This window comes from Lotus japonicus, chromosome 6 (assembly GCF_012489685.1).
Source record: "Lotus japonicus ecotype B-129 chromosome 6, LjGifu_v1.2".
NCBI classification, from domain to species: Eukaryota; Viridiplantae; Streptophyta; class Magnoliopsida; order Fabales; family Fabaceae; genus Lotus; species Lotus japonicus.
In genome coordinates this window covers 59,958,994-59,986,701 of record NC_080046.1, presented here as the reverse complement: position 1 = coordinate 59,986,701, position 27,708 = coordinate 59,958,994, and the positions used below count along the sequence as shown (strand labels likewise).

Below are 27,708 nucleotides of genomic sequence, written 5' to 3'. Positions count from 1 at the left end.
TGATTGCTATATAGATATGTAGAGAAACTTTATTAATTTATCAAACTTGTAACGAAATAACATGCATCTTAGCATTTAATCCCCTCTAAATAACCTTTTATTATTTCACCAACTCATAGTCATTCCTTTTATCTTTCCTATGAAACATATGATATGAACCTTAAAAACAAATACAAAGAAATAGTTACTTGAAGAACATGATTGGAGTTGAGAGAATGTGCAATGGCGTGGATGTGGTGATGATCACATAATTGAGCACCCTGTTGGATTTTCTTCACTGAAATACTGATCACACCGATTGTTCACATAATAGGGTCTGCTTCCACCATAACTATCATAAACGGGCCTCGCATAATACCCGTCATAACATGGCATCGGCCCACCATACTCATAGAAGCCCGGCCCGGCAGGCCTGCCCTCGTAACAAGGAGTTGGAGCATACATCATCCCAACTGGCACTGCCATTGGCGGTGGCCCCACTGGGTGGACCGGTATCGGACCGGGTGCGGGTTTGTCCTTGGGCTTCTCATCTCCCTTCTTTGGCCCATCTGACTTGGGCTTTTCCTTGTCCCCATCTTTCTTTTTCTCAGGCTCCGCCGCCTTGGGCTTCTCGGAATCCTTCTTCTTCTCAGGCTCAGCAGCAGCCTTGGGCTTTTCCCCGTCTTTCTTCTTCTCATGCTCAGCCGCCTTGGGCTTGTCGGCCTCCTTCTTCTTCTCAGGCTCAGGCGGTTTGGGCTTCGGCAGTTCCACTATCTCAATGCTCTTGATGGTACCCCCACCTTTGCAACATAGCTTGTCCCTAATCTTCTCAGGGCTACAGCATACCACGGTAATGAACACAATGTTGTCCTTCTCGTCGTACTTCTGGTCTCGAATTTCTATTGTTCATAAAAATTAAAACAAAACTTAACTCAATTTGATATCTTCTGTCATGTACTAATAAATAAAAAGTCTAATTAAATTTATATATATGAGAAAGTAGAAATTAAGAATGTGGTGAACTCACGAGGGAACTTGCAGAGAATTTTCTTGACCTTTTTGTAGCATTTCTCACATTCAAGATCAACCTTGAGCTTCATGAGGGTTACCTGAATGAATGTGTTCAAGAAAATCACCCATTAGAACAAGCTTAGAACCAATTGATGATGTATCCAATTTTCATTTCACAAACAAGGACCACAAGAATCAAATATTATGTAATAAAGAGTGGTGGTTTCAGAAAACAATTGAAATGAAAGTACCTTTTCTGGAGCCATGGTTGTGGATGAGAGTTCAGATCTGAGGCTCAGAAGAAAATGATGATGTGAATGGGGACAGAATTAAAGAGACTAGAGAGCAATAACAAAGAGGAAAGAGAAAGGAAATCAATCTTAAGAAGAAAACTCTCACCAATCAAATGCTAACACGTAGACTTAGAAGGTTGGATTTCTTGTCAGTGTTGTCGTTAAGAGAAGGTGAAGAGTAGTGGAGGTAGCCGGAACTGAAGGGTGTGTGTTAATATATGTAGTCACACAGTGTTTGATGGCTTTGCAACTCAGCATGCAGTGTGATGCATACGCATGTGCCGTTTTTGGTTGGCACGCCCAACCTTGTTGACTCTATGCAAGTTCATCAATCTCTATAAATAGTATTAGTAATTAATTTAAGTGTCAAATTCATGTTGCAAAATATTTACCATCAGCAGTATCATTGATATGCTAGTCATATTTGTACGATGGACTCTATGATCGTTTAGTTGTGTGTAATAATGATCATACACTACCACATGATGAATGCACACGTGTCTCCGACGTAATGTTTATCAAATTTGGCTCTATAAAGTTAGAGAATCATTTTACAGAACAAGTATAATTATCACAAATATTAAAAATGATTACCTACTTTGAAATTTAATCAATATAAAAAAAGATTTACTTATACCTATAATATGACTCTTTCACTTTAGAGTAACATACGTGAGTAATAGTTAAATTTATTTAGAGGTGAGGAATTGAGTAAAATACAACCTCCACCTAATCAATTGGTTGTAGATAGAAGGGGAAATGGGAGTGGTCCAAAATTGTGGGCTCCAGAAAGTGTCCACATATATTTCTTGGAGGTAATCAAAGCTTACACTCATAGTTTTTAACCGATTGTGTCGGTTACTGCTTCCTACATGTGTAAACGCGGTTCATAGTGGAATAATTAGTAGGTGTTTGGTTTCATAATTCCTACAGATATTAAAGATATGTTTATTTATAGTTTATCCCAAAAATGATTTTGGCTGAGCCAAGAATCATAACTTCTTCCCAGAAGTGATAACATGTTAGTTTAAGGTTTTTATCTATAGTGATTGTAAAAATTATAAAAAGACTAATCATAAACCAATCAAATCCAACCCAATTGTTTGGTTGGTATGTTTAATTGTAACATCCCATAGGTCGGTGTATCTTTATTTTTGAACTTTTCTTAGTCCACTCATGTTGATTAAAATGATCAAGGATGTCATTGAAGTTATAATAACCAATTAACTATCGAAGGTGATTTTTTTCATAAGATAAGCATTTATTTAAGTTTGAATCAATAATTTTTGAGTTTAATGGATATGCACTGACAGTGTAAAATAGTTTTACACAGTCATCCAATCAAAGCATGCCACGTAGGAGAGATAATTACATTTGACTTTAATTTTAATTAAAAGAATAAAATATTTTCTGATGTGGAGAAATGGGACAGTTAATGTATTATTAAGCTCATATTGAAATCCATGCACAGCTTAATCTACAATGAACAGTAAAATTTGTCGACATCAATTTCATCCACTATTTAGTAACATATTTTTTTTGGTCAAAGATGGACTTTCCATTAAAATAAGCTGGCAAAAGCCCAGCAGAGGAACAAGGAAACCAGAAACACATAAGGCACTACAAGCCAAAAACTTTGTTAACTCTATAAATTTTTCTAAACAGACTGACTTTTTTTTTTATCGAAGAACAGTTAGATGTTGCGTTTCAATATGGGCTTTAATTGATAAGCAGGCCCATAACATGTATTAGGCCTAAGGCAATTATTCGGCACTTATAAAATGTGGCCCATAATCGTGTTGGTGTCACCATCTAAAAGTGGCTTGAGATTGAAAATAAATGGACAAAACTTACATGCATGAATTATTTTTTGTTGAAATGGAGGGGTGCAACCCCAAAAATATTCTACAAACCAGTCACACTACTAGAGGACCATATGCAAGACATGAACACTAAAGCCAAACACATGGTCTTCCTAGCAAAACAATCAACCACTAAATTGACTTCATGAGGTGTGTATTGGAACCTAACCTCCATATAAAGGGGAGATCACATTATGGACCGTCATGGAATTTCAACTAGCCTAGCACGCGATCGTTGGCCCATAAAACCGGAGCCCACTAAGAAGATCATGCAAGCAACAAGTAGGTCAGTGGGCAGGATCGATATCCAGATGCATCCCCTTGACCTTATATGTAGGCCTTACCGATTCTCTCTCGCCCACATGAATATACACAAATTACAAGTGTCTAAATGTCTTGCAAAAAGTTGTAGTACACAAATCAGGGCGCAATTGTGAATGCTAGCTATGGCCCACGGTAGGCCATTTACACAGAAAGTGAAAGCTAGTTCTGGTGGTGATGCTGACTCAGACATGGTGTCTATGAGCCTAATCTGCATTGAATGGTCCACCTCAGATCCACCTCACACCTCACATTTGCAGAACCCCCACGTTAATAAAATGTTCTTCCCCTCACCCCTCTAAAGTTCTGAAGCATCTATTGCTACCTCCAATACATTACAGCATCTGCAAAATTTCTGAAGCAGGAGCCATTGTCTATCATCACAGACATGGGTGAAGTAAGAGTTCACTTTTCATATTTTCTTGACAATAGTTATTACTAATCACTCTGTCTCTTTCCTCTTATTGACGACTTTTGTTTTGAAAACTAACTAAACTAGGATATCATGTCTCTATCTCCTTTTCTCTGCTCTCAAGAAATGGAGATTTTTTGATTCATCTTTTCAATATGTCTTTAAATAATGTTCTGATTTTTGTTGAAGGAGAACAAGGAAGAAGGAAAGAAAGAAGAAGCCACAGAGGAAAAGAAAGAAGAAGAGAAAAAGGATGATGAACAGCCTCCAGAGATAGTTCTCAAGGTTGATATGCATTGTCAAGCCTGTGCAAGGAAAGTTGCAAAATCTTTGAAAGGATTTGAAGGTAATCTATTCCCCTTTCTACTCTATGACATTATTTTTCTGCAGTGAACTCTAAGCAAGTGGATGTCTGGATAAGCCAATATCACGGTGAACAGCCACAGAAGCTAAAGGAAGTTGCTTCTGTCCATTGTGATTTTGGCTCACTGTCTTTTTCCATCCATCCTATATCCAAGCATGCATTAAGTCATTTAGGCAACAACCATATTACACATCACTTCTAGTTTTGGTTATGAATTTAGTACCAGCTGCTACTTTTGTTCTGTTTCCCCCCACATTCTTTTCTTGTTAGAGGGATCTACCATCCATGATTGATTTTGAATATTCACTACACACATGATGAAATTATTTGTCAGGTACATACATATCATTCTCATCTTTTACAGGTAGTTTTCCACATGTCCATTCCAATAGAGACAAAAGTTCATCATTGCATTTGCATTCATGTTCAGTAAAGATAAAGGTCTAGGAGGTGGAAAAGATTGAAAATAAAGTGTTACTAAGAATTTTTTCATTTTGGTCTATCTTTACAGGAGTGGAGGAGGTGAGTGCAGATAGCAAGGCAAGCAAAGTGGTAGTGAGAGGAAAGGCAGCAGACCCCATAAAGGTGCGTGAGAGACTTGAAAAGAAAAGTGGTAAGAAAGTAGAGCTCATTTCACCTTTGCCTAAACCTCCGGAGGATAAAAAAGAAGAAATCAAACAACCCCAGCCAGAGGAGAAAAAGGAAGAGGTAATAATCATTATCTCCTAGTTAATGCCTGTTTGAAAATTCTTCTGGTGATTCTAGAACCAGAATCAATTTTGGGGCCAATTTGTGACTAGTTTTTAACTTTTACCCAAACATGCTATAAGTGAATGTTTAGATTAACATTATCATAATTGATTTTGGATAGAAATGATTTTAGTAAAATTGAGTACCGTAAAAGTGAGTTGAAAAAAAGATGATTTATATTTGGATACATTTATGGGAAAAATGACTTATAGTAATGTAATGTTGTGACAATTGAGTATGGTAAATCCGACAATTGATTATGTCCACGGCAGAAGTATTATCTTTACCTTCTCCACATAATTAATTTTGGGATTGATATCAATTCTCTAGGTCAATTATCAAACATCTACATCACCATCTAAAATTGATTTTAGGCAATGAGAAATAATTTCTAAGATTAACAAACGTAGAACCAAACACACACTAAGTCTTAACTTATCAGCAAATGGGGACTTTATCTTCTTGTTTGTTGTCTGAGTACAATATCTATACTGATAAAGATTAAGCATAACAAACTTAGAGATTGAGATGAATGGGGGTTGTATAGTCTTGTAGTGGAACACTGTGAGTGGAGTTTTCCATAGTCTTTTTTCTCTTTTGGTTTGTAGTTGATGTTGTTTCCATGGTGGATGGATACTACTAACATGAAAGTAACGAAACAATGTCCTCCAATAAGGCACATGAAACGAGGGCAAGGAAAGATGGTGACAATTAAGAGGGTTTGACCCCACTTTGCAACTTGACATTGCTGCAGCAAAATGGGGTCACGGACTCATTACATTCACTCACATACCCTCTTGGTCTTGGATTCACCGTGCCCACCACTACCACATAGTGTAATCTTTAGAGCTGGTTGATAACACAGTACATGTCTAGCTATCAATGTGAATCAGATTTCAGAATTTTGGAGTCACATAACAAAAGCATTAAACATGTAAACATAACCATGTGACGTGACTAGGATAAAACAACAGGTGTTTAACTCCATTATTCATTGGATGAGATCTTCAGCAGGGTAATATGGTAGTTCTCTGAGACTGCTCCTCTGCTAGATTGTAATCTTTTCTACCTTGGCTTTTGTGGTACATTTGGAAACCCCCCATGGCCCATCCATAACTTGATAAAATACGAAATAGTAGAAGCAGCACATATATAGAGATAGATGCCTCTTTATGAGCCACTCAAATTGCTTGTCATAACTCACAACTTGTTTGGTGAAAAACCAAAGGTGAAGCAAAATTAGAGACAAGTGACTAGTTTAAGTAGTACATATTTGTTTCTCTTTTAAACAATGTTTCGGTTTTGAATTTTGTGTATGTAAAAATCTTCAATTGGAAGAGTTAACCCCGTAGATATCTAGATGTTCCTGACTTAAATATAAGGTTGTCTTTCGTGGTGCATACAATAAAGGTGGTGCTAAAACCTAATAGAAGAGACAACTTCTTGTATTTAGTCTATTGGATGAATAGATGGCATATAGTTATCATGACCAAAATTATAGGTTGCTCAAGCATAATGTAAGTAAAATACTTGCCTAAATCCCTTAAAAATGTTACTAATTACAAATATTTTCTGCTTACAAATGTTAGGCGCCTCCTTTGGTTACAGTAGTCCTCAAAGTTCGAATGCATTGTGAAGCATGTGCTCTAGCTATACAGAAACGAATCCGTAAGATTCAAGGTACAAAGATTCATCCTATCTGTCTCTCTCTTCCTGATATTGATTGCTCCTGCGTACTGTCTCCCACTCCCTATCACTCCTCCACACACATCAAACACATTTTAGATCAACCCACTGATACAGTGCAAGAGTTGAGTTAACTTGAAAATACTTTTATTCTGATTCATAAAAAGAGTTCGTTCATTTTTTTATCTCGAAGTGAATGTTAACAGTACTCATTCTATGCTAATGGGCATCCAAACATATTGGTTTTGCTTTAAAATGTCTAAATTATGATTAAGCAAACTTTGTTCAAATTATAATTTTGAAACTTCAAAAACAAAAACAGATACAATGTAGGGTTCTCCATACTAAAAGAAATATGTTATCTTTCCTTTGATTTTACTTGCTCATTGGGTTTTATTAACAAAGCTGCACTCATATCAATATAAAGGTCCTTATTTTAAGTATGCAGGAGTTTCATACATATCAAAAGACACTAAGCCAGGTTCAGGAGCAAATAATTTACTGATTTCCTTTTCCTAATCAAGGCTTAAGACACATAATTTGTGGCGCTAATCCCGTTCATTTCAAAACCGTGGGAGTTTTCAAGGTTTTTCATGCAACTTTTGACCGAAAGAGTTGGGATTTTATATATATCAATCCCACTACCGATAGTACCATACACAAATTAATTTTCTATTCAGTTGCTGAGGCCTGAGAGTGTGTGTTGGATTTGGGATGAACTCAACGTTATCCATATTGAACTGAACGTGTCAAAATCTTTTTTTATGATTCACGTTAAACTCAACATGACAAATTATAACTTATCCATTCTTACCTTAAGATGCATACGTAAAATTACATTTGTATTTACACCGATAAACCAAATATACATTGACTGTATAAATTTTTATCTCTGTATTTTCTACCCATACCAACAAACAAGTATTCATTAGCCTTGATTAGTGAGTTTTTAATTATATTTTATTGAATAGTTTAACCACTCGACTATACTAATTATTAGCCTGGTGATTATAACAATGTGTAGGAGTAGAATCAGTGGAAACAAACTTGGGAAATGATCAAGTGACAGTAAAAGGTGCAATTGACCCATCAAAGCTTGCTGATGAGGTGTTCAAAAGGACAAAAAAGCATGTGTCTATTGTAAAAGAGGAAGAAAAAAAGGAAGAAGAAAAGAAACAAGAGGAGAAAAAGGAAGAGAAAGAAGAGGAGAAAAAAGAAGGTGAAGAAAACAAGGGAGAAGAAGAAGATGAAAATAAAACTGACATCAAGCGTAGCGAATACTGGCCATCTACAAACTACGTTGACTATGCTTATGATCCTGAGATTTTCAGTGATGAGAATCCAAATGCATGCTCTGTTATGTAGATAAGCAGTGATTTGTACTGTCTCTATATTTCTGTGCTATATATTAAGGGCTAGAACCTTTATTTCTCCTGTTTGAGTTTTCAATGTATTTCATTGTCACTAGGTGGCCACAATCCCTTATTTTGGCCAGGGCCGGCCTTGGGCCTGTGCAAGCAGGCCCACAGCCCAGGGCCTCCAAAAATAAGGGGTCCTAAAAAAAAAAATTGTGAGATATATTTCCAAAATATATAAATTATTAATGTTCAAAAATATTCTAATAAAAGTCGGGTCCCTGGGATTCAAACCCGCGAGACGCGAGCTGCATGGCCAGGAGATGCGTTGCCAAGCGAACCAACACATTGCTAGTTTATAATTCCGGACATTAATTGTATATACGGGTTTTTAAGAGCTTAATTAGCATTGGAATGTGGAAGGTTTCCTTGGGTTCTTTTACCTAATTTACTAGATAAGTGGATATTGAAAATGCTTAATGGGTTGGCATTGATGGCAATTGAGAATAATATGTTGGAGAATATACAATATGAAACTTGATTGAAAATTTTGCTTCAAAAAATGCTAGGAGAGAGGCTTTTTTGAAGTAGTTAAACTTTTTTTTGGATTATATTGACTAGAATATGACATTTTGTTTATGTTAGTCACATATTTTTGAAGTTGTTGATGCTATTTATAATTTAAATAGATAATGTTCTTTAAAAAAAATATTGGGGGTCCATTTTTATTATTTGCCCAGGACCTCCAAAATGTCGGGACCGACCCTGATTTTGGCCTGTGTGTAATTGACATGTAATAGTATTATTACTGAATTTCGGGCTACAACTTCTGTAGCCATAATGTCAGCAGCTAAACATTAATAACATTGAGTGAAAATGTGCACATTAATTAATGAACTTATTGTGAAAATGCCACTACAACCAAAAATTGAGAAGTCTTGGTTGTAATTAACATAATTTACAAGCCAATTAAGTCTTCAATTGAACGTATTGGCTTCAATGCATTAGCTTCTCACTTCATTTACTTAAAAAAAGTATATTAAGTGGATTCTAATTAGATGATCACACATAGTTAGTGACTGACCAGTGACCGACCATGGACCCGGATACTATGTGTGTTCGGGTATACTCCCTAGCCGTCATCCAGAACAGGATTCTCTCAGCTCTGGCCTTCACTAAAGGTGAAGGTCGATAGGTAAGTTGAAGTCAGTCTTTAGTTGTTGGCCTTCGGAACAAGAGTCCCTCAACTTTGACCTTCACCCTAGGTGACATCAAGAGATAAGTTGAAGTCAACCTTTAGCAGATAACCTCCGGAACATATTCCATGTACAAAATAAAATTTCAGTTTTACTAACTTTGAAATTTATTACATATACATGTCATTGCTCACAATCTAATTCATACATAAATTGCAACTTTGCATTCTACTATACACCTCTCTCTTTAAAGGAAACAATATCCAATGCTGTAAAGATTAGGGATCAATTGTGAATCAATTCCTTTGAACTAAAAAAAAAGTGTATCAATTCTCTAGTGACAGAAGTGCAGTTATTTCGTAATGGAACAAAGTAATTTATGATTCTGATACATTTTTAAGAGTTGGTTTTGCACCTCAAGTGAAATGGAATTTAAAATGTAAAGTAAAATGGACAATTGGACATGATAGTTGCAATTCTATGGGTTTTGTAGAAAGAGAATCATGCAAAGTGTAGTGTCTCACGGCATCTAATTCCAAAAGGAATAGGATGCATGCAATCTCTAAAATAATGGGACGTTTAAGATAGCTCAGGTGACATCTAAAAGGATGCAGCCAATTGAAAAGGCGAATCAAGAATACTTTATTCTGGGTCTATATCTCTATCATGCAACCTTGCACTGATAATAAGCCAAAATTTTGTATTCTTGGAGTTTAAATATTTCATTTTTTTTATAAATTAAAAAATTGAATATGAGAAAAAGATGGGGAAAAATCAGAATGGTTGTTGGAAAGCTGGGGAGAATTGCTTTTTGGAGGTTGCAAAGTAAGAAACAGAAAGACTATGACATAGGCTTATCGTTGTTAACTTGTTATCACCATTGTATAATAATATATCCATCATGTTAGTGGGAATACAACGCAACTTAAATAGTAGTTTGGATCAAACAGTGCCCATAGCAGAAAGCACTGAAGCCTAAGCTAAGAGGCAGGGCCATTAGGCAAATAGAATGCAACTGGAACAATTTCTAAGTGTGAGTTTGGTTTTCACAAATGGAAAAACACACATCTCAGGGGTTGTCTAAATGACTCATGACAAAGTTTGGGTTAAATAACCCATCATCCAATCACATTGGAGATAAGTGACTCGGAAATAAATTAATAAATAAAATATAGAAATTCCAACCCACTTATCTTCAATGTAATTTAATAATGAGTTATTTAACCCAAACTTTGTCATGAGTCATTCAGAGAACCCCCACATCTCAACGTATTAGAGAAGAAAAAAACAAAACTTTATCAAGTTAGCTCAAATGTGAATTACACTAAGTTACTGTCTTATTTGCAATTAAAATTATAAATTATTACACTAAGTTACTTAGATCTAGGCAAAAGACTCCGCATTACTTAATGATTATATACATGTAGCAGGCAGTGGGATATAGAATTGATGCATATGAGGTGCAAAATATGGTGGCCCAACAAATATGATGGAATTACCTTTTACTTCTCCCTTTTATTTTTGTGTTCTGATCAAAATTCCTAGAAATAGCATCATCAAATGACTTGTACCAAAAAAAAGCATCATCAAATGATGTAAAAAATTGCATGATGAATGACCATCAAGCAATTGCATTTTATGCCAACACAATCTTGACTTTCATGTAATGATCCTGATGGAGCTTAGAATTTCTCACTCTTGTAAGCCATATTAACTAATAAAAGACTTTAAAGGTTGCTCCGTCCATATCATATATGTAATTTATCTCTGCATAGACTTGTACAGCACCACAGTGACATATTTGGCTACAAACCGATGAGTCGTACCGAGTGCAACCACTGAGGGGCTGCTCTTTCCTTTCTGCATGTAGAGATGATTGAGCACCACATGCTGAGGCCTGGATGGAAGAGGTTGGGTTTCCATATTTGCTGAAGGAACATTCAGAAGCGTCATTTGCAGGAATGGAGGAACCAATGGCGGCTCCTTTGCATAATCTTCAGAGCCAAGTTGTAAGTTGGAGTAGCTAGAGTCTGGTGATTTAGGAGGTTCAAAACTAGAAATGCCTCCAATGTCTTCAGGAACATACTCCTGTGTATGATAAATAAAATTGGTAGTTTCAATTTAGATTTCAATGTCTTCTAGCAGAAAAACATAATGCAGAGGCTGTGGTTCAGTCCTATAAGATTTGAAATGAAATCAGTTTTACTATCATTCTTCCACCCGGTGTTTAGTAATTTCAAGTTTTACTGATCACTTTGCGTGTTTTAGTATAGTACTATTAGTAAATTTCAAAAATATGAAGCTACACCCTACAAGGCAATGAAATGACTCAAAGAAATGGATGGATACATTAGTCCGTAAGAAGTGTTACAAAAATCAAACTCATGCATATTGAGGATGATTATCCAAAAATCAAAGGAGCCTTACTGAGCTACTTAGCCACAAATGGTTTTAGGATCATTCATGTTGAAAACAAGGTGCCTGCAAGACGAGATGACTAATTGGGCCAAACAGCAGGAAATAAATTAAGAAAAAGAGGTAAGACATCAAAGGGCAGCCCAGTGCATTAAAGCTCCTGCTATGCGCAGGGTCCAGGGAAGGGACTGACCACATGGTCTAATATATGCACCCTTACCTTGTTTTTTTATGCAAGAGACTGTTTGCAGGACTTGAGCCCGTGACCTTAGTCACATGGCAGCAACTTTTTATCGTTGCGCCAAGGCTCCCCTTAAGAAAAAAAATTGATACTCTAAAAGGAGATAAAAGTGAAATATATCTGAAGTTGCTGCAAAATAATAAGGCCCTTTAGTTCACTCATACAGGATTCACTTTGTGCACAAGTCCATGATCAGTGGCAGATTTGATACTCCCAAAAGTAAGTTAGCTATTGAAGACATCATCCGTTTTCTCAACTTGAATTTTTTTTTCAGATTACTAATAATGTTTGATTCAACTTCTCTTTCATCAGAAATTCAGAATCAATTCTGAAATCCAGAAGCTTCTTGCCAGAATTGATTCTGGCTTCAAAATCAATTGTAGAAAGGTCTCCAAACATGCATATAATGGCCATGACATGTCGATATTGATCACATAAGTCGCATAGGTAATATGTTACCAAAATAGTACCTGTAAGTCCAGAATGTTGTAAGCATTCCCAGCATCATCTTGGGCCCAAGGCAACTCAGGTGCGTATCTCCACTGTCCATCAACAACAAATCTATACTGGTAAACACCAGATGGCAGTACCTTCATTATTGTAAAGTCCTTTCCTGATTTCTGCAAGGGCATTCTGATGAACAAGGAATATCAGAAACTAAGCAACAGTTAATCAGTTATAGCCACCTATGAAGGCATATAAATGAGACATTAAGGATGCATTTGATTTTTTTTTTGTAGTTTTCATTTCCATCAAAAAAATTCATGTCATCATATTTTTCAATCATGATATTTTCATGTCATTTCCTGGTTTTAACAAATATGCAAAAGAAATGAGGGAAACAACAAAATCTTCTTTTCGCCACTTCCTTCATCAATACTTGAAAACAGGAAATGAAGGAAAACAAGATGACTTTTTTGTAAAAACGTATCAAAACAACAAGTAAATTAAAAACTGAATGGATCCTAAATCTTGCAAACCTTGTTTTCCAATCATCCCATGATCCCTCCACAGCTACATCTTTACCATCATAACTCCAAGTAATCATTGTTGGAATTCCTAGTTCATTGTACACATCTTCATACCCTGAAGTAGTTTGCATCCAGGAAGGACATGGAGCATGCATTTCATCAGGTCTTTGTAGCGGAACCACCGGGACCTAAACAAAGGGAAAAAGGGGTGATTGACAACCGATGAAAACCGAAAATCCACAAAACCTTTATATAAAAACAGGTCACAGCCAAGAACATATATATCCAAAAGAACAAAAATTCAGAACCAAGTTAAATAGAGACTAAATAACACAACTATTATAATTGGACAACACAATCACACGAAGCTACTCTCAAATGCCCACCATCAACTTGGGGGTAAGGAAAGGGCACTACAGTTGATTCTTGATTTGGAAAATAATCTACAAGATGCGAATACAGTTCCTTTAAAGTAATCCCAACACTGTAAGCAACTTGCTTCCTTTAAAGTGATACTACTCAATTAGGTTCCAACCCATACATGCTGATTTCAATTACCAAAAACCAAAAGGTGAAAAGAGCATGGAACTGTAAAGCAGAAAAAAGAGCTTTACAACTTCATCATCATCTACCTTAGGGACTTTGCATCAAACAGCTAGTGTGCAAAAAAATAAAATCTCAAGAAAATGAAAGAAATGTACACTGAGCTTACTGATTCACCATCCAAAATGAATGTTCTGTGACCTCATGGCGGCTAAACCAAACATAATAATAAATAACATCAAATCAAAACAACACCCATTTGATCACACGTTTGACTTTAAAAATTAATTTACACACCCACTAATCAAAAAGCAAACTTTTCACAATCTGGATAAAAATTAACAAAACCCATTTGCCCATGAATTGAAACTTACTTGAGGGGTGAACATGAGTGGAGATTGCGTTGCTCTAGGGCTAGCAGGGGGAGAATGACCCATCAATTCAGACGGTGGTGCAGGGTGAAGAACCCCATCAGGCAGAGACATGCAATCACCCACACTGTCAAAACCTCGTTCCTCTTCTTCATCTTCAGCCCCAGATGGTGAAGAACCGTTCAAATCTTCTCTCCCATTCACATTCCCCATCGTTACCCAACAACAAAAATTGCAAAAAAAATCAAAAACAAAAGATACCCAGATGGGAAAATCGCTGAAAAACGATTCCCTGAACCAAAATGCGGTGTTAAGTAGAAGAAGAAGGGAGTGAAATTGAGAGAATTTTCCGACGAGTGTGGAAGAAGAGAAGGGAAAGGAGAAGCAATGAGTGATGGGTCACGTCATGTTATTCCTTGATTTTGCGAACCAATTGGGAGATTCAACGTGCAAATGCTGCTAACTTTGTTTGTGTGTTTCTCTCTGTGTGTGGCTTGGTTTTGTTGGCACTGAGAGAGAGTGAGTGAGAGAGTTGAGAGAGAGGGTTCATGTTATTATCATTGATTGTGACTGCTTTCTTGATTTGATTAATTAAACTTCTTCTCCTCCTCCTTCAATCTTAATAATTCAAAATCTTTCTATAAACAAACCATGATTGCATTTTATAAGTTACTTAAAGAATATATATATATATATATTCATCATAAAACTTATGTCATTTATTTCGTGAATTATACGTTTCAAATGATAATTCAATTTTGGTGCTTTGATTGGTGTTAACAATAAGTATTTTCATTTTGTTTCCCGATTTCCTTTTTTAAAAAGTACTAGTATTTTTTAACTCGTGCAATCATTCGGAAGTGAGAACTTTTTATTTAGTCCATTTTGAGATGTGAATTCCCGTTGAAAATTGGACCGTCGTGGATTCGAAGCGAACCATACAAGTAACCAAACCAAACAAACAGGTCAGGCAAGTTAAGCCCACAACCAAGAAGGTCGGCTTGATACCTTTTTTCCCTTTAAAATTATAGTCGTAATCCCACGATTTATTCCCCATATTATGTAACGCCCTTATTTATTTGTGCTAGTTTTCCTAATTTCTTGAAATGTTAATGGATGACTTACCGACTATATATAAGGGAAGGAGTCTTCTATGTGCAATATCATGTTCATTCTTAACCAAGGAATTATAGGGTTTGGTTATCTCTCTTGACCTACTAAGCTTCTAGGGTTTTGTGTGAACAAAAATGTTTTTAATTGTTGCTTTGAATTTTAGAGGTTGTTTGGTACATGAACGAGTTGTCATTGAGAAGTTTCTTCATCCTCATGTGAAGGTCATTAATATCCATTTGGATTAAAGTTAGGGTGCAGTTAATTTGAGTTTTACGTTAAAGGTAAACGATCAGATTTGTCTGATAATTACCACGATTAGGCTAGTCCCTCTTTGATTTTAGTTGACTAATCCCTAGATATGTATGTCGAGCTCTTTCTTTCACTACTAACCTCATTCTTGATGTTGATATTTTTTGTTTCGTCTAGTCTGGAGCTTGTGGTTCTCCTTTGTTTAAGTTTGGGTTCCATTGAATGAATCTCTCAAGTCAAGGTTCACGTACATAGCAACAAGAGTGGTGCAGTGCCTCGTTCTCACACGGGAGACAAAACAAACAAGCATGTTACCTACTACATTAGACATTTAAGTAGACATTCTACCCTTGTCGAATCAAACCAAACAACTAAGCGGTCGTCGGCCAACAACTTCCTTGTCATACATAGATATAAATTCATTCTCCGTACCTGGTCCAACTTCACAACCCTAGTTTTTTGTTCTTCAGAAATTTTGATTATAATAACTTATTTTTTCATATTATTTTAAAAAAAAAATTAATATTTAAAATTCAATTTTTTTAACATGATTTTTACCAAACTTCACATCAATTGGAGGATTATGTAAGGACATATTAAAGTTTTTTTATTTAAAAAATCAAATAAACCTAGGTGCTATATTTGTGCTTTGTAGAAGAACATAGGAGTAGTAGGAGCGTGAGACGATGGAGTGAGAGAGATAAGAAAGAAGTGTTGCTATATTTTATCAAGCATTTCATCAAACACCTAACCGACCAGATCATTTGTCAGTATATTTGACCAAATCCCAGCCAGTGTGGCAAATCTCGTGAGTGCCCACTTCTGTCCCTTCCTCTTTCTCTCTATTTCATTGCTTTTTCCTCTTTGTAGCTCTTCTAGCATACCCATTTTTCGTTAATATTGAGTGATTCTAGTTTGTTCTATAGCATTATGATTTCACATTTCAGATGTTTTCTGTCAAAACTGATTGTAATCTCTCCAACAAACTTTAATGGATACGTGTTGATGTAATTGGCATATGCTGGCTGCTGCATTTACCACTGAAATGACTATAGGGAAGAAGTTTCCCATCTTCCTTGGCCTTCATGGAATGTAATACTGTTCAGAATTGATTTTGGGCTTGGAATCAATTGTAAAAGGGTTTCCAAACATATCATAATAGGACTAGGTTTTCTAGTGATGAGAGATGTGTTGTGTTGTTGTTGTTGTTGTTATCTGAGACCTTTCTAGTCATAATTATGTCTTGTACTATATTTAGCTAGGATCCTTACTAATAATAAAGACTATTGCATTTAATTTTTTCTATCAGTCAAGTATATGTGACATTTAATATTTGGTTCATTTTGATGGGCCATACTATTTTTTATACAATGCTTAAACATGTCCCTTTTGAATGGCAGTTGGGATTATAATCTAGAACTTTAATTTCTAGTTCAAAACAAGGATCAAATAACTTTTATTTTTAGGAACAATAAAGAATCAATATATGAAAGTAGAATTCTATTGGAGGATATCAGTGACTGTAGTGACTAGAGAATATTGATGGTGATAGTGATCAGAAAATGATAGGGACAATGTTGAGGGGAGAATGTTAATAATGGCCACGGTTGGAGGGTGCTCTTGCTGTTGGTGAAAGAGAATGCTAATGGTAGTGATGACTGGAGGACCTATCAGTGACTGGGGGGAGGGGTTTAAGGATGCTGATGGCAATAGTAATCATAAGACGTTACGGTGGTGGTTGGAGCCTTGGAGGCCACACCATGGTGGGTGCCATCATTGGTAGCTGTTGAACAACTACAAAATATTTTATATATTTATATCTAAGACACAATGATAATGAACAATGAAATATAAAGTATTGGTTGTAAATTTTATTGTTAATACTATTCTTTGAATGTTAGTTAAGAGTTTAACATATTATGACTTATTTTTCTACTCCATCGAATTGGACCCAAAATGTGCATTCCAATTCTATGTTATACTGCATTCAATACTTAGTATTGTCTTGGAAAACCATGATTAGAATTAGAAAATCCAATTCTATGTACCAAACATCACCTGAATATTTTTTTAGTTTCAGCCAATGTTTTAATTGGGAGAAAGTATTAGCACACTGTTTTGAATAAGGGAATAGGAAAAGGAGTAAAAGTTCCATGCTATCCTCAGTTTCACTTTTTAATGACACGTCGTATATATTTTGAAACTAACTAACTTGGATAACTTGAAATAGTGCTCGGATCGTTTGCAGGTTTCTTCGAAATGCAAAGCATAATGAATTCTATCTTGGCCCGTAAGTCGAAAGATGGTTTTCAACCGGGGATCAGAGGGTGCATATGCAATTGAGATGTTGGTCCACTTATACAACTGCTAATTATGATCAAATACTTGACCGCGTAATTGCACTAGCCAAGAAGTATGATAAAATTGATGCCTCAAAGGTATTAAATTATTGTATGTATGATATTTACATTGGTACATTATATGAATATACTTAGTTGCCGATAATCCATGTTTCTGTTTTCAAAATTCATATATGAAGATCTCAATATTGTTGAATTATCTTATATGCTAGGGACCTGCATTGTGTTAAGCTTGTTGTTACTTTTACAATTCTACTTGACCATTTTTGTAGGTTACTGAAGCAGCTGATTTTCAGAAAGACTTGAACATGGACAACCTTGACCGTGTGGAACTCATTATGGTCATCGAAGAGGAGTTTTATGTTGAAATCCCTGATGAGAATGCAGATAAGCTCAATTGTTGTGCTGATGTTGCAAAATACATTGCCTCTGAAGCTGATAAGAAATATGCAGAAAAGCCATGACTTCTCTTTGTTATATTAAGATATGGTATTCAAGTTTTTGCGGTTGTGCTTATGCTATATGGATCTCTGTTAAGTCAGTTTAGTTACAAATATGAATGTTAGCTGATCTGTAAGTTGCTTCATTAAGGTAATTACTTTTGGTTGGATGCCCAAAGACCCAAAGGTTTCCTATTGAATCTTGTTTTGTGAAATGCACTGGTTTGAAGATTATGAAGCGATGGATCCATCTCAAATTCTTAAATTACTCATTACTATCTCGTATGTATGAAAATATTCGTTGAATTCCCTCATGAGATTTTTCTGAGCCTCTGGATGACCAAATTCTTAGATAATTAGCATTGTCTTGGAAAAAGATAATTAGGATTAGAAAATCCAATTCTATGTACCAAACAGCACCTGATTGTCATTTTAGCTTCAGCCAATTGTTTTACTTGGGAGACACTGAGAAAGTACTAGCACAATGATTTGAATAAGGGAACTGGAAGAGAGGAAGAGTTCTCTGTTTTCCTCACTTTCACTCTTTGATGACACTTCTTATATATTTTGAAACTAACCAACTTGGATAGCTTTGAAATAGTACTCTGATTGTTTGAAGATTTCTTCAAAATGCAAAGCATAAGGAAATCTATCTTGGCCCGTATGAATTTGAGGAGCCGAAAGATGGTTTTTAGCTAGGGATCAGAGGGTTCATATGCAATTGAGATGTTGGTGCACTTTAACAGCTGCTAGTTCTGATCAAATACTTGACCGCGTAATTGCACTGGCCAAGAAGTATGATAAAATTGTTGCCTCAAAGGTATTATATTAATTGTATATATGATATTTACATTGTTATATTATATGAATATCCTTATTGGCCGATAGTCTATGTTTCTGTTTTCAAAATTCATATATGAAGACCTCAGTATTGCTGAATTGTCTTATATGCTAGGGGACTGCATTGTGTTAAGCTTGTCGTTGCTTTTACAATTCTACTTGACCATTTTTGTAGGTTACTGAAACAGCTGATTTTAAAAAAGACTTGAACATGGACAACCTTGACCGTGTGGAACTCATTATGGCTGTTGAAGAGGAATTTTCTGTTGAAATTCCTGATGAGATGCAGATAAGCTCACTTGCTGTGCTGATGTTGCAAAATACATTGCCTCTGAAGCTGATCAGAAAAATGTAGAAAAGCCCTGACTTCTCATTGTTATTTTCGGATGTGGTATTCAAGTTTTTGTGGTTGTGCTTATGCTATATGGATCTCTGTTAAGTCAGTTTAGTTACAAATATGAATGTTAGCTGATCTGTAAGTTGCTTCATTAAGGTAGTTACTTTTGGTTGGATGCACAAAGACCCAAAGGTTTCCTATTGAATCTCGTTTTGTAAAATGCACTGGTTTGAAGATTATGAAGCGATGGATCCATCTCAAATTCTTAAGTTACACATTACTATGTCGTATGTATGAAAATATTAGTTGAATTCCCTCATGAGATTTTTCTGAGCCTCTGGATGACCAAATTCTAGTTGTATATTGGTATTCACACAAATGACAAATGCATCTCAAGCAACTCTCAAATTTCACCTACATATTTTACAAAGTGATCATAATTCTCTGATTTTTTGTGTGGGAGGTGGGTAAAATTCATGCAACTCAACGCTGTGACTAAATGCACCATATTGACATAATTATGAAACCTATATACTGTCTCTAATCTCTTCTTCTCTATTCCATTATCCCATCTGCACGGCTGTATGCTATGGTTTAGATGTTGAATGCCGGAATGCTATGTTTCCGGCATTATAAATGCGGGTGCCATTTTCGAAGGTTAGCAGTGTGAGGCCCTTGTGTCTCTTAGAATGAGCTGGCCAGCACTGTGATCCCTTTGGAATTCGAAGAATTTTCACTCTGCATATCTTTTCCAAGTTGTGAATAGCATGAAGGTGGGAAGGGAGGTCGACAATGAAGTCTCCAAATTCATCAGTAACCCCTCTTGCTACCATTGATTTTCCTTTCCTCTTGATGGCATGAAAGTGGCAGTTCACAGCAACCGAAACTCCTGTATAAATATTAGAAACTTAGAATGACTCATGATATAAAGAAACAAACTTATTCATGATTCATGAAAATATGACATTGAATTCAGTTTCTCTGCAAAACTTATTTGGCTCATGATATAAAGAAACAAACTAGATTAAGGCTTAAAGGTAGGTTCTAATTTAAAAACAAATCAAATACCTTGTATTGGCCATGGATGAGGTTGGTCCCCTGCACCATCAAAACTGGCCTCACAAATAACTGACCCTGTGACAAGAATTGTAGATAGCTTCTCCTCTCCATAGCCAGCCATTTGTACAAGTTCATCATCTCTGGTTGATAACTTGAACTGCAGATTGTCCTTTCCAAATGTAGGACTAGGAGATACAAGCAACAAGACAAAGCAGAGAAGCAGCAGCATCACACAGGTATAGTAGTAGCTCATCTTTTTTGTGTTCGTTTATCTACTTTGGATTCACATAACATGTATTAAAGCAGCTAATACAAGAACAAGGCACTTTTTATATGCTTACAGGGCTTTCCATCCTTCGTTACTCCTTCTAACCGCAAATTAGTCAATAATCTTTGCGTGAAAGGTACAAATTTGCTCGCCAGTATACACATGAATGATATCTCATTGAAAGTTTTTTGACAAACCAAACTTATGATAAGCCAACTTGATCAAAGCTATAATATTATACATTATTATCCGTTGGAATAAAATTAGAGAGGTTAAAATGGTGATGTGATTGAAGACTTATTTTAGATTTTTAAATCATTTACCAGGATCCTGCAAGTACAAGCATGCTAATGGGAATTCATCAAGAAGGGTATATGTGATATTGTGAATAAAGTTGAGGAATGGGGGTTAAGTTGGGAACCTGAATGTTAATTTAAAAACAGAAGACAAAGCTTTAGCCAAGCCACGTCTCAGACATTTTTCACATAAAAGCTAACACATGCATATGAATTTTGATACAATCACATGCAATCCCAACCCCAACTTTTCACCACGACCAAAATCAAATTAAAATAATGTAACTTTCATTGGAGCAGTAGATATGTCTCTAGAGTTTGGCAACCCCATCTTCCACCTCGTTAGTGTAATATTGTCCTTTCTGGAATTCTTAACCCCAGTGGCTTATAGTCTTTTATATGTTCTTAAGGAATGAAGAAGTGCTTAATATTGTCTTTTAGCATTCTAGGCAGGTTCAAAACACTATGAGTTTGAGTCTTTTGTCTCATTAGGTTTACCTTTTTGTCTTTTGTTATAATTTATTCCAACATCTTGAACAGAGTTCAAGTATGAATAGCAAGAACAAGTTGTCTGGTGAAAATTTGAAAGTCCATTGCTCCAGTGAGCATTGATTCAAGGGTGAGAACAAGAACATTGATAGAGTTTGAAGAATTATCAATCATCTTAATTTTTTTTTGGGTCAATAATTATCAATCATCTAAGATGCTCAATTATTTAAATGAAACCACTCAGTAATGAAGTGATATCTCTTTCTAGGGGACCTTTGTTTTTAGTTTGGGCCAATGTTTTCATATTAAGTTCGAACGAGGCCCAATGCTAATAAAGCTTATTCCAGGCATCACCACCTATCCAATTTCATTTAGGCTTAATCCTCAAATTAGTCCCTGTTTTTGTCTCGCCGTCTGAACTAGGTCCTTCATCGGAAAAATTTGTGGAATACGTCCCTATTTTTGCAAAACGTCTGGAGCCAGTCCTCGCCGGAGCCCGGAGCTCCGGCGAGTGATGAAATGGCATGATGACTGTGTAAATGAAGCTGACATGGCACTAAAAAAAATTAAAAAATTTACACATCATATAATTAATCTAATTAAACATATTTCTAATTGTAACTCAAATCTAATTAACCAATTTTAATTCCCCCAAACTTATCCTAATCCCCCCAAATTACCCAAAATCCCAATTGCATCACCTAACATAGCCCAGAAACCTTTTCTAATCTGAACCCTAAGTTCTTTCTTCTTCTCCATCTCCATTGCATTCGAGCATCCACTCTAACCCTGCCTTCGTTCTTCTTCAGAAACAACCAACCTTCACACCTAGCACAAACCCAGATCCGAGAGATTGAGAGATCGGTAGGAGAGGCACTGAGGGAGGAGAAAAGGGGCTTCAGACAGAGCCAAAGCTTTAAAAACAAAACCCAGGAAGAGAAACCTTCGATCTGGTACTTGCATGTTTCGATATGGCACAAAGCACAGGAAGAAAACCCCTTTGGAAAAGTTTCAACCTTTAGTGCTACAAAGCTTCGATCTGGTACTTGCACGTTTTGATCTGGTTGGGTGTGCAATTAGGGGTCGAGGTGTTGGAGTGGCTGAGTTCGTGGAAGCTTTGAGTTTGGGTTAAGGTTGGAGATGCAGGGGAGAGAGATGTTTGGTTCGCTGTGTTTCTGGGTAGATGTGGTTGTCGGTTTGTTGGTGGTTGTGGATCTGAAATAAGTGTTGTCTTGGGTGGGGTTGAGGGAAGAGGGTGGGTGAGAAGTTGGTTTTCTGGGTTGAGATATGAGTTTTTAGTTATGAAGAAAATGATGAAGATGAAGAAGGTCTGAAGATGGCTCCTCTGTGTTAGTGAGCTTGTTTTGGGTCTGTTTTGCCTTTTGCTGCTTGCGTTTCCTACTCTTTCTTTTTCCTTGTAATTGTCTCTTTGCAATCCTGGTGCATTTTTTCTATTGTATTAATATTAGTTTGGCATTCAAAAAAAAAAGGTCTGAAGATAAATAAGAAGATGAAGATAAACAAGAAGAAGATGAGATCTATTTAATGAAATGTTTCTGAGGAGATGCAATTGGGAATTGGGGTAATTTGGGGGGAGAATTAGGATAAGTTTGGGGAGAATTAAAATTGGTTAATTAGATTTGAGTTACAATTAGAAATATGTTTAATTAGATTAATTATATGATGTGTAAATTTTTTAATTTTTAATTTTTTTTTAGTGCCATGTCAGCTTCATTTACACAGTCATCATGCCATTTCATCACTCGCCGGAGCTCCGGGCTCCGGCGAGGACTGGCTCCAGACGTTTTGCAAAAATAGGGACGTATTCCACAAATTTTTCCGATGAGGGACCTAGTTCAGACGGCGAGACAAAGACAAGGACTAATTTGAGGATTAAGCCTTTCATTTATAACCCTTATTCCCCTCACTTGAGATGTACACCAGTTTTATTGACAAAAAAAAGACGAACGAATAGATGTTGTTCTTTGCTGTGACATCCGCAAACATATTGTTATGAGTGTCGAGCTACTTATACTAGAGTTATGAAAAATTAGTTTTATGATTGTCGGCTGTAAAAATACTTAATAAAAAAACACATATATTTCTTTTCTTTTTGACAGACATAGAACATCAAAAGTTAAGACACATAAGTCTGAACCATAATGTTGTTAATTTTCTACATATTTTTCTCATGCGGATAATTCACTGTAGATATAGTGGACTTGGGTTATAATATTTTCCATTGCTTCTCATTTGTTTTTCATTGACAGATGATTAGGTGTAAATAAATACAATATAGTAATAATAATACCGCCCTGATTCATGCGCTATGAACAAAGAAATATTCTGTTGTTTTCTTTTTGTGTATAATATTCTTACCTTTTAATTTATGTGTTGGGAAAACAAGACAAGAAAAGTTGATTAGAAAATAAGTTCCTGTGACAGTGGAACCTACACCTTGCTTCCAACATTAAAACTCCGCCAATTAGCATCTAACTAATTCTAAATTACGCATCTAATCTAATCGAGTAGTAATCACTAATCAGTGTGATGTTTCATCAGCTAGCAATAGCTTATAGACCTTAAAAACTTAGAATCTGGACCCCATGCATGGTATCCACTGTCAGGTGGTTGAACTTGGTGGAGTCTATGGTTTCAAGAATTATGTAATTTTAACACAAACATGATTTCACATATCTCTCGAGTCCTGACATCAACAAAAAAATGTAGAATTTGCCACAGTGACTTTAATATGGGTCATAGAAATAAAATTTTGACATGTTAACTTCAATGTAAATTCAGATGGAGTTTACTAGGAATCAAAACCCAAGTATTATCAAATGAGGAGTTTTGTTGCGGGATGGATTTGTTTAACTGGTACAAACACTATCAAGTGTTCGTCATCTATCGTAACGCTGACGAGAAGTTATAGCCCAATCCAACGCTCCACAACAAGAACACGAGTCAATAACCTGACACCTACACCAACGGTCCAAAATTGCCCACGTATCATATTCAAAGGCCATAAGAATAAAACTCTCTTTTTTCTTTCTAAAACATCAATTTCTCATAGAATTGTTTTATTTTAAAATTGAAAAGAGTGGCTTTTGGCAGGGAGAAAATGTTGGTTTAACTTGGAGCAAGAAACAGTAAAACAAATATAGAAATGAGTAAAAAACTAAAAACATTCGTGAGACATTTTGCAATATTAATTTCAGAAACTAAAAATATGAAGTATTTCTTTTAAAATTATTTAATGTATATGCTCTGGTGTACATATACATGAAATCACATTTCTCCATTTTTCTCTTTAAATATTTTAAAATTAAATTTTAATCATAACATGGTAAATTGATGAAATTTAATTAAATGACTACGTAATTTTTTTTTAATAATTGAACTCTTTTTCAAAATAATTTCCATCAATCTCACTTTTTTTCTTTTTTCTTATTTAAGTTTGGTTCATGGACAACATATGCAATTTCTATTTTGAGAGACCTCCTCCTCCTATTCTCACTTATGATAGGAAAGTTAGTTAGGAACTTGTACTTTTTTTTTGTATTGTATTTATTTCCTTTGCACCAAAACAAAATGATGAGAATTGATATTTTATTAAAATAATTAATTTCGTTATTCTCACCATTCTCCTTCCTTTCAATACCTGAAGGAGCATATCTTATATTCTTGTCATTAACTATTAGAAAAGGCTAAACTAATACTATTTTTTAAATTTTTTTATCAATAAGTTACAACTTTTATTTGATAATGTATATTTATATTGAAAATTTACTAAAATCATAAGTGAAATAAATTAGCAATTTAGATTAACTATATTAAACTACAAAGAAGTTTTGTCTAGTGAGGTAGTTCAATTGACAATACAAGTTGAGTGTACAAAAATAACTTTTTAGTTCAATTTCTTCACAATACTTTCAAAGAAGAGATAAAATGTCTTAATGTGACCAAATGTTAAATTTACAATAATTTTCATCGAGGATGAGCAGATATCATGGTTTATTAAAAAAAACTCTAAAGAAACTTCTTAATTAATCACATTCTCCAAAATAATCCAACCACTTTATAATGATACACACATTAACACCCAAACCCCACACACCCACTTTTCCCACTCCAACCCCCCATTTTCCAACCTTCCCCATTCATGTTCCCTTTATAGTTTTTCCCCAATTTTGAACCCTGACTTTCTCTTTAATCTCAATCATTCACCATCAAATTTCTTGACCACTAACCAAGAAAAAACTGCCATATCACTTGTTGTCTAGATGAATCCAAGGAAACCCACAATCCAATCTCAATCATTATATACACATATAATAGTACACACCATTCATGGACCTTTTCTCACTGCCTAGTAGCCACCAGTGAATAGTATATACACACACACACACTTTATGTCAGCAGCATAAATATATATATATATATATATATATATATATAACTATGCATTTGTCAATGTGCATATATAATTTTAGGCTGTGTTTGGTTAGTAGCATCTTTTAGTCTCTTAATTAGATACATACTTCAATTCTCCAGAGTCCTTGGCTATGGCAGAATCAGACAACGAGTCAGGGGGTCAAACTGGTGGTGGTCACACCGGTGAACTGTTGGGGTGCAGAGAGCAAGACAGGTTCCTCCCCATAGCGAACGTGAGCAGGATCATGAAGAAGGCGTTACCGGCGAACGGCAAGATCTCAAAGGAAGCCAAAGAGACTGTGCAGGAGTGTGTTTCAGAGTTCATCAGTTTCATAACAGGGGAGGCTTCAGACAAGTGCCAGAAAGAGAAGAGGAAGACAATCAACGGTGATGATCTACTGTGGGCCATGACGACGCTTGGATTTGAAGATTATGTGGAGCCACTCAAGATTTACCTGCACAAGTATAGGGAGATGGAGGGGGAGAAAACTGGTGGAATGGTGCAGAGTGGAGGAGGAGGAGGAGGAGGAGGAGGAGGAGGAGGAAGGAGTCAGAGTGAACAGAGAGATTTGAATAATGCTGCAGGTGAGAGTTATGGTCATGGTATGCCATCATCCCATCATGTGATGATGATGATGGGGCATCATCAACATCAGAGCCATATGTATGGTGGATCTGGGAGTGGATCAGGATCACCATCTTCTGGGAGGAGTACTAGATAGTATAGCAGGTTTAGTTATGAATCTGTTTCAGCTTAATTGATTTCCAAGGATGATGAATTAATGTTCATGTATATGTGCTTTGATTTTGGAATCTGTTGCTTGCAATTTCGTTGTATGAATTATTAATGTAGATAGATATTAATTGTGCATGGATGGTGAGCATGTGGAGTAAGTAATTACACAGAATTTTTGTATTTATTCTTTGCATTTTCTGCAGGAACAGGAAATGAGAGCAGGATTATAAGGTTTTGTTAATTTATTCAATAATTTTTTGTGTATCATTTTTTTTGTGCAGACACCTAAATGTACGAATAGTTGAGTGAAGAATAATATATGTAACATGTTATGTGATGTCATGTGAAAAAAAAGATATAAAGAGAAAAAATTGTGTATACGAGTGTTGTTATTGTTTTGTGGTACACAAATAGGAAAACGTAATGTAATTTAATTAGTGATAGTGGTGTAGTAATTAATCTTGAATTATCATGTAGGATAATGTTTTGGTGTTATCCGGATAATGGTGTTTACTTTGTGACAGTGCCATATATTGACCAACTACGCCTTGCTGCCTCCACTATATATATATGTGCATATTGTTTGTGCTTATATGCAGATTTGAAGATAAAAAGGAGACATGGAAAGCGACTTCATGAGCAAAATTCTATTGTTCAAACACGCATGACTGAGTTGTCTTCTTTGGTCAAGGGAATGGATATTTGATACCAAATGGTTTTGGCCATTGACCATTCTCTTAGGCTAGATTCTTGTATTCTTGGGGAAATTAATAGTAACTTAGTAAGAAATTGAAGCAAAAACTTTACTAGGCTCCGAGGGGTTAATGTCAATTAGATTTCTTGTTCTAGAAGAAGGCTAGGACTTTGTTGTCTAGTGACGCTTCAGCTCAATGTGAAGGCAATGACCAACAAAAAGAAAAAAATGATTCATGTGAAGGCAGGGCCACTCAAAAGCCCAAACCAGCTTGCATGGAGCCTCGATTGTTTTTTATTTCTTTCAAAATATAGTGAATGATTGGACTTGCCTTTAATATTGCTGTTGCATAAGGACGTAGAGAACAGTTAGCTGCAGATTCAAATTTCTAGTTGTGATTATTTGTTCATGTTTGGTTTGGATCTATACTGTATCAAGTGTTGTAGAGCATGCTAGTTTGGTTTGTATTGTGTATTAGCGGTGTTTTATGTTGCAAGTGTTTGATTCCCTTGATTTGTAAGTGTTACCGTTTGACTTGAGATTTGCGTTAATCTAACTTTGTTCCTTTTTAACCTATGATTAAAAATTAATTCAGTAGAAACACAAAGTAAGTATGGAGTGTC

General features: G+C 35.7%; 6 protein-coding genes and 1 pseudogene across 8 annotated transcripts; 4 read left to right on the top strand and 3 right to left on the bottom strand.

Annotated features, from left to right (window-relative positions):
- Positions 1-3: 3 nt before the first annotated feature.
- LOC130722680 (protein PYRICULARIA ORYZAE RESISTANCE 21-like) lies at positions 4-1,574 on the bottom strand. 2 transcript variants are annotated; one of them, XM_057573493.1, is made up of 4 exons: positions 1,390-1,574; positions 1,242-1,278; positions 1,007-1,088; positions 4-878 (listed from the first exon to the last, which is right to left on the bottom strand). In XM_057573493.1, the coding sequence occupies exons 2-4, from the start codon at positions 1,254-1,256 to the stop codon at positions 244-246; spliced, it is 732 nt and encodes a 243-aa protein (XP_057429476.1). In that variant the 5' UTR covers positions 1,257-1,278; positions 1,390-1,574; the 3' UTR covers positions 4-243. The 2 variants fall into 2 exon arrangements, with proteins under 2 accessions (XP_057429476.1, XP_057429475.1); XM_057573492.1 differs by having other exon boundaries at positions 1,242-1,542.
- Positions 1,575-3,698: 2,124 nt separating this feature from the next.
- LOC130722678 (heavy metal-associated isoprenylated plant protein 7-like) lies at positions 3,699-8,294 on the top strand. The gene is made up of 5 exons (XM_057573491.1): positions 3,699-3,863; positions 4,068-4,224; positions 4,754-4,950; positions 6,582-6,672; positions 7,703-8,294. The coding sequence occupies exons 1-5, from the start codon at positions 3,855-3,857 to the stop codon at positions 8,041-8,043; spliced, it is 795 nt and encodes a 264-aa protein (XP_057429474.1). The 5' UTR covers positions 3,699-3,854; the 3' UTR covers positions 8,044-8,294.
- A 2,422-nt stretch (positions 8,295-10,716) lies between these two features.
- LOC130724098 (SNF1-related protein kinase regulatory subunit beta-2) lies at positions 10,717-14,336 on the bottom strand. The gene is made up of 4 exons (XM_057575273.1): positions 13,774-14,336; positions 12,866-13,044; positions 12,356-12,518; positions 10,717-11,317 (listed from the first exon to the last, which is right to left on the bottom strand). Exons 1-4 carry the CDS (start codon positions 13,981-13,983, stop codon positions 10,991-10,993), a joined length of 879 nt encoding a protein of 292 aa, XP_057431256.1. The 5' UTR covers positions 13,984-14,336; the 3' UTR covers positions 10,717-10,990.
- Positions 14,337-15,795: 1,459 nt separating this feature from the next.
- On the top strand, positions 15,796-19,384 carry LOC130726672 (acyl carrier protein 3, mitochondrial-like). 2 transcript variants are annotated; one of them, XM_057577972.1, is made up of 4 exons: positions 15,796-15,940; positions 17,381-17,570; positions 17,765-18,752; positions 18,948-19,384. In XM_057577972.1, exons 2-3 carry the CDS (start codon positions 17,466-17,468, stop codon positions 17,954-17,956), a joined length of 297 nt encoding a protein of 98 aa, XP_057433955.1. In that variant the 5' UTR covers positions 15,796-15,940; positions 17,381-17,465; the 3' UTR covers positions 17,957-18,752; positions 18,948-19,384. The 2 variants fall into 2 exon arrangements, with proteins under 2 accessions (XP_057433955.1, XP_057433956.1); XM_057577973.1 differs by having other exon boundaries at positions 15,799-15,940; positions 17,363-17,570.
- LOC130726671 (acyl carrier protein 3, mitochondrial-like) lies at positions 18,521-19,384 on the top strand (annotated as a pseudogene).
- A 67-nt stretch (positions 19,385-19,451) lies between these two features.
- On the bottom strand, positions 19,452-20,502 carry LOC130726670 (uncharacterized). Its single transcript, XM_057577971.1, has 2 exons — positions 20,178-20,502; positions 19,452-19,998 (listed from the first exon to the last, which is right to left on the bottom strand). Exons 1-2 carry the CDS (start codon positions 20,419-20,421, stop codon positions 19,697-19,699), a joined length of 546 nt encoding a protein of 181 aa, XP_057433954.1. The 5' UTR covers positions 20,422-20,502; the 3' UTR covers positions 19,452-19,696.
- A 4,867-nt stretch (positions 20,503-25,369) lies between these two features.
- LOC130723073 (nuclear transcription factor Y subunit B-3) lies at positions 25,370-26,644 on the top strand. Its single transcript, XM_057573995.1, has one exon. The coding sequence runs from the start codon at positions 25,787-25,789 to the stop codon at positions 26,375-26,377; it is 591 nt and encodes a 196-aa protein (XP_057429978.1). The 5' UTR covers positions 25,370-25,786; the 3' UTR covers positions 26,378-26,644.
- The last annotated feature ends 1,064 nt before the right edge of the window (positions 26,645-27,708 follow it).

Bases quoted from the DNA above. Each gene is read 5' to 3' on its own strand.
- LOC130722680 (XM_057573493.1), bottom strand. The intron at 879-1,006 runs GTGAGTTCACCA...TATGAACAATAG, and splicing joins AATTCTCTGCAAGTTCCCTC to AAATTCGAGACCAGAAGTAC.
- LOC130722678 (XM_057573491.1), top strand. The intron at 4,225-4,753 runs GTAATCTATTCC...CTATCTTTACAG, and splicing joins ATCTTTGAAAGGATTTGAAG to GAGTGGAGGAGGTGAGTGCA. The intron at 4,951-6,581 runs GTAATAATCATT...TACAAATGTTAG, and splicing joins CAGAGGAGAAAAAGGAAGAG to GCGCCTCCTTTGGTTACAGT.
- LOC130724098 (XM_057575273.1), bottom strand. From the start codon at position 13,983: ATGGGGAATGTGAATGGGAGAGAAGATTTGAACGGTTCTTCACCATCT. The intron at 12,519-12,865 runs GTTTGCAAGATT...CTTGTTCATCAG, and splicing joins TGGGATGATTGGAAAACAAG to AATGCCCTTGCAGAAATCAG. The intron at 11,318-12,355 runs GTACTATTTTGG...TATCATACACAG, and splicing joins ACAACATTCTGGACTTACAG to GAGTATGTTCCTGAAGACAT.
- LOC130726672 (XM_057577972.1), top strand. From the start codon at position 17,466: ATGCAATTGAGATGTTGGTCCACTTATACAACTGCTAATTATGATCAA. The intron at 17,571-17,764 runs GTATTAAATTAT...CCATTTTTGTAG, and splicing joins ATAAAATTGATGCCTCAAAG to GTTACTGAAGCAGCTGATTT.
- LOC130726670 (XM_057577971.1), bottom strand. From the start codon at position 20,421: ATGAGCTACTACTATACCTGTGTGATGCTGCTGCTTCTCTGCTTTGTC. The intron at 19,999-20,177 runs GTATTTGATTTG...ATATTTATACAG, and splicing joins TCATCCATGGCCAATACAAG to GAGTTTCGGTTGCTGTGAAC.
- LOC130723073 (XM_057573995.1), top strand. From the start codon at position 25,787: ATGGCAGAATCAGACAACGAGTCAGGGGGTCAAACTGGTGGTGGTCAC.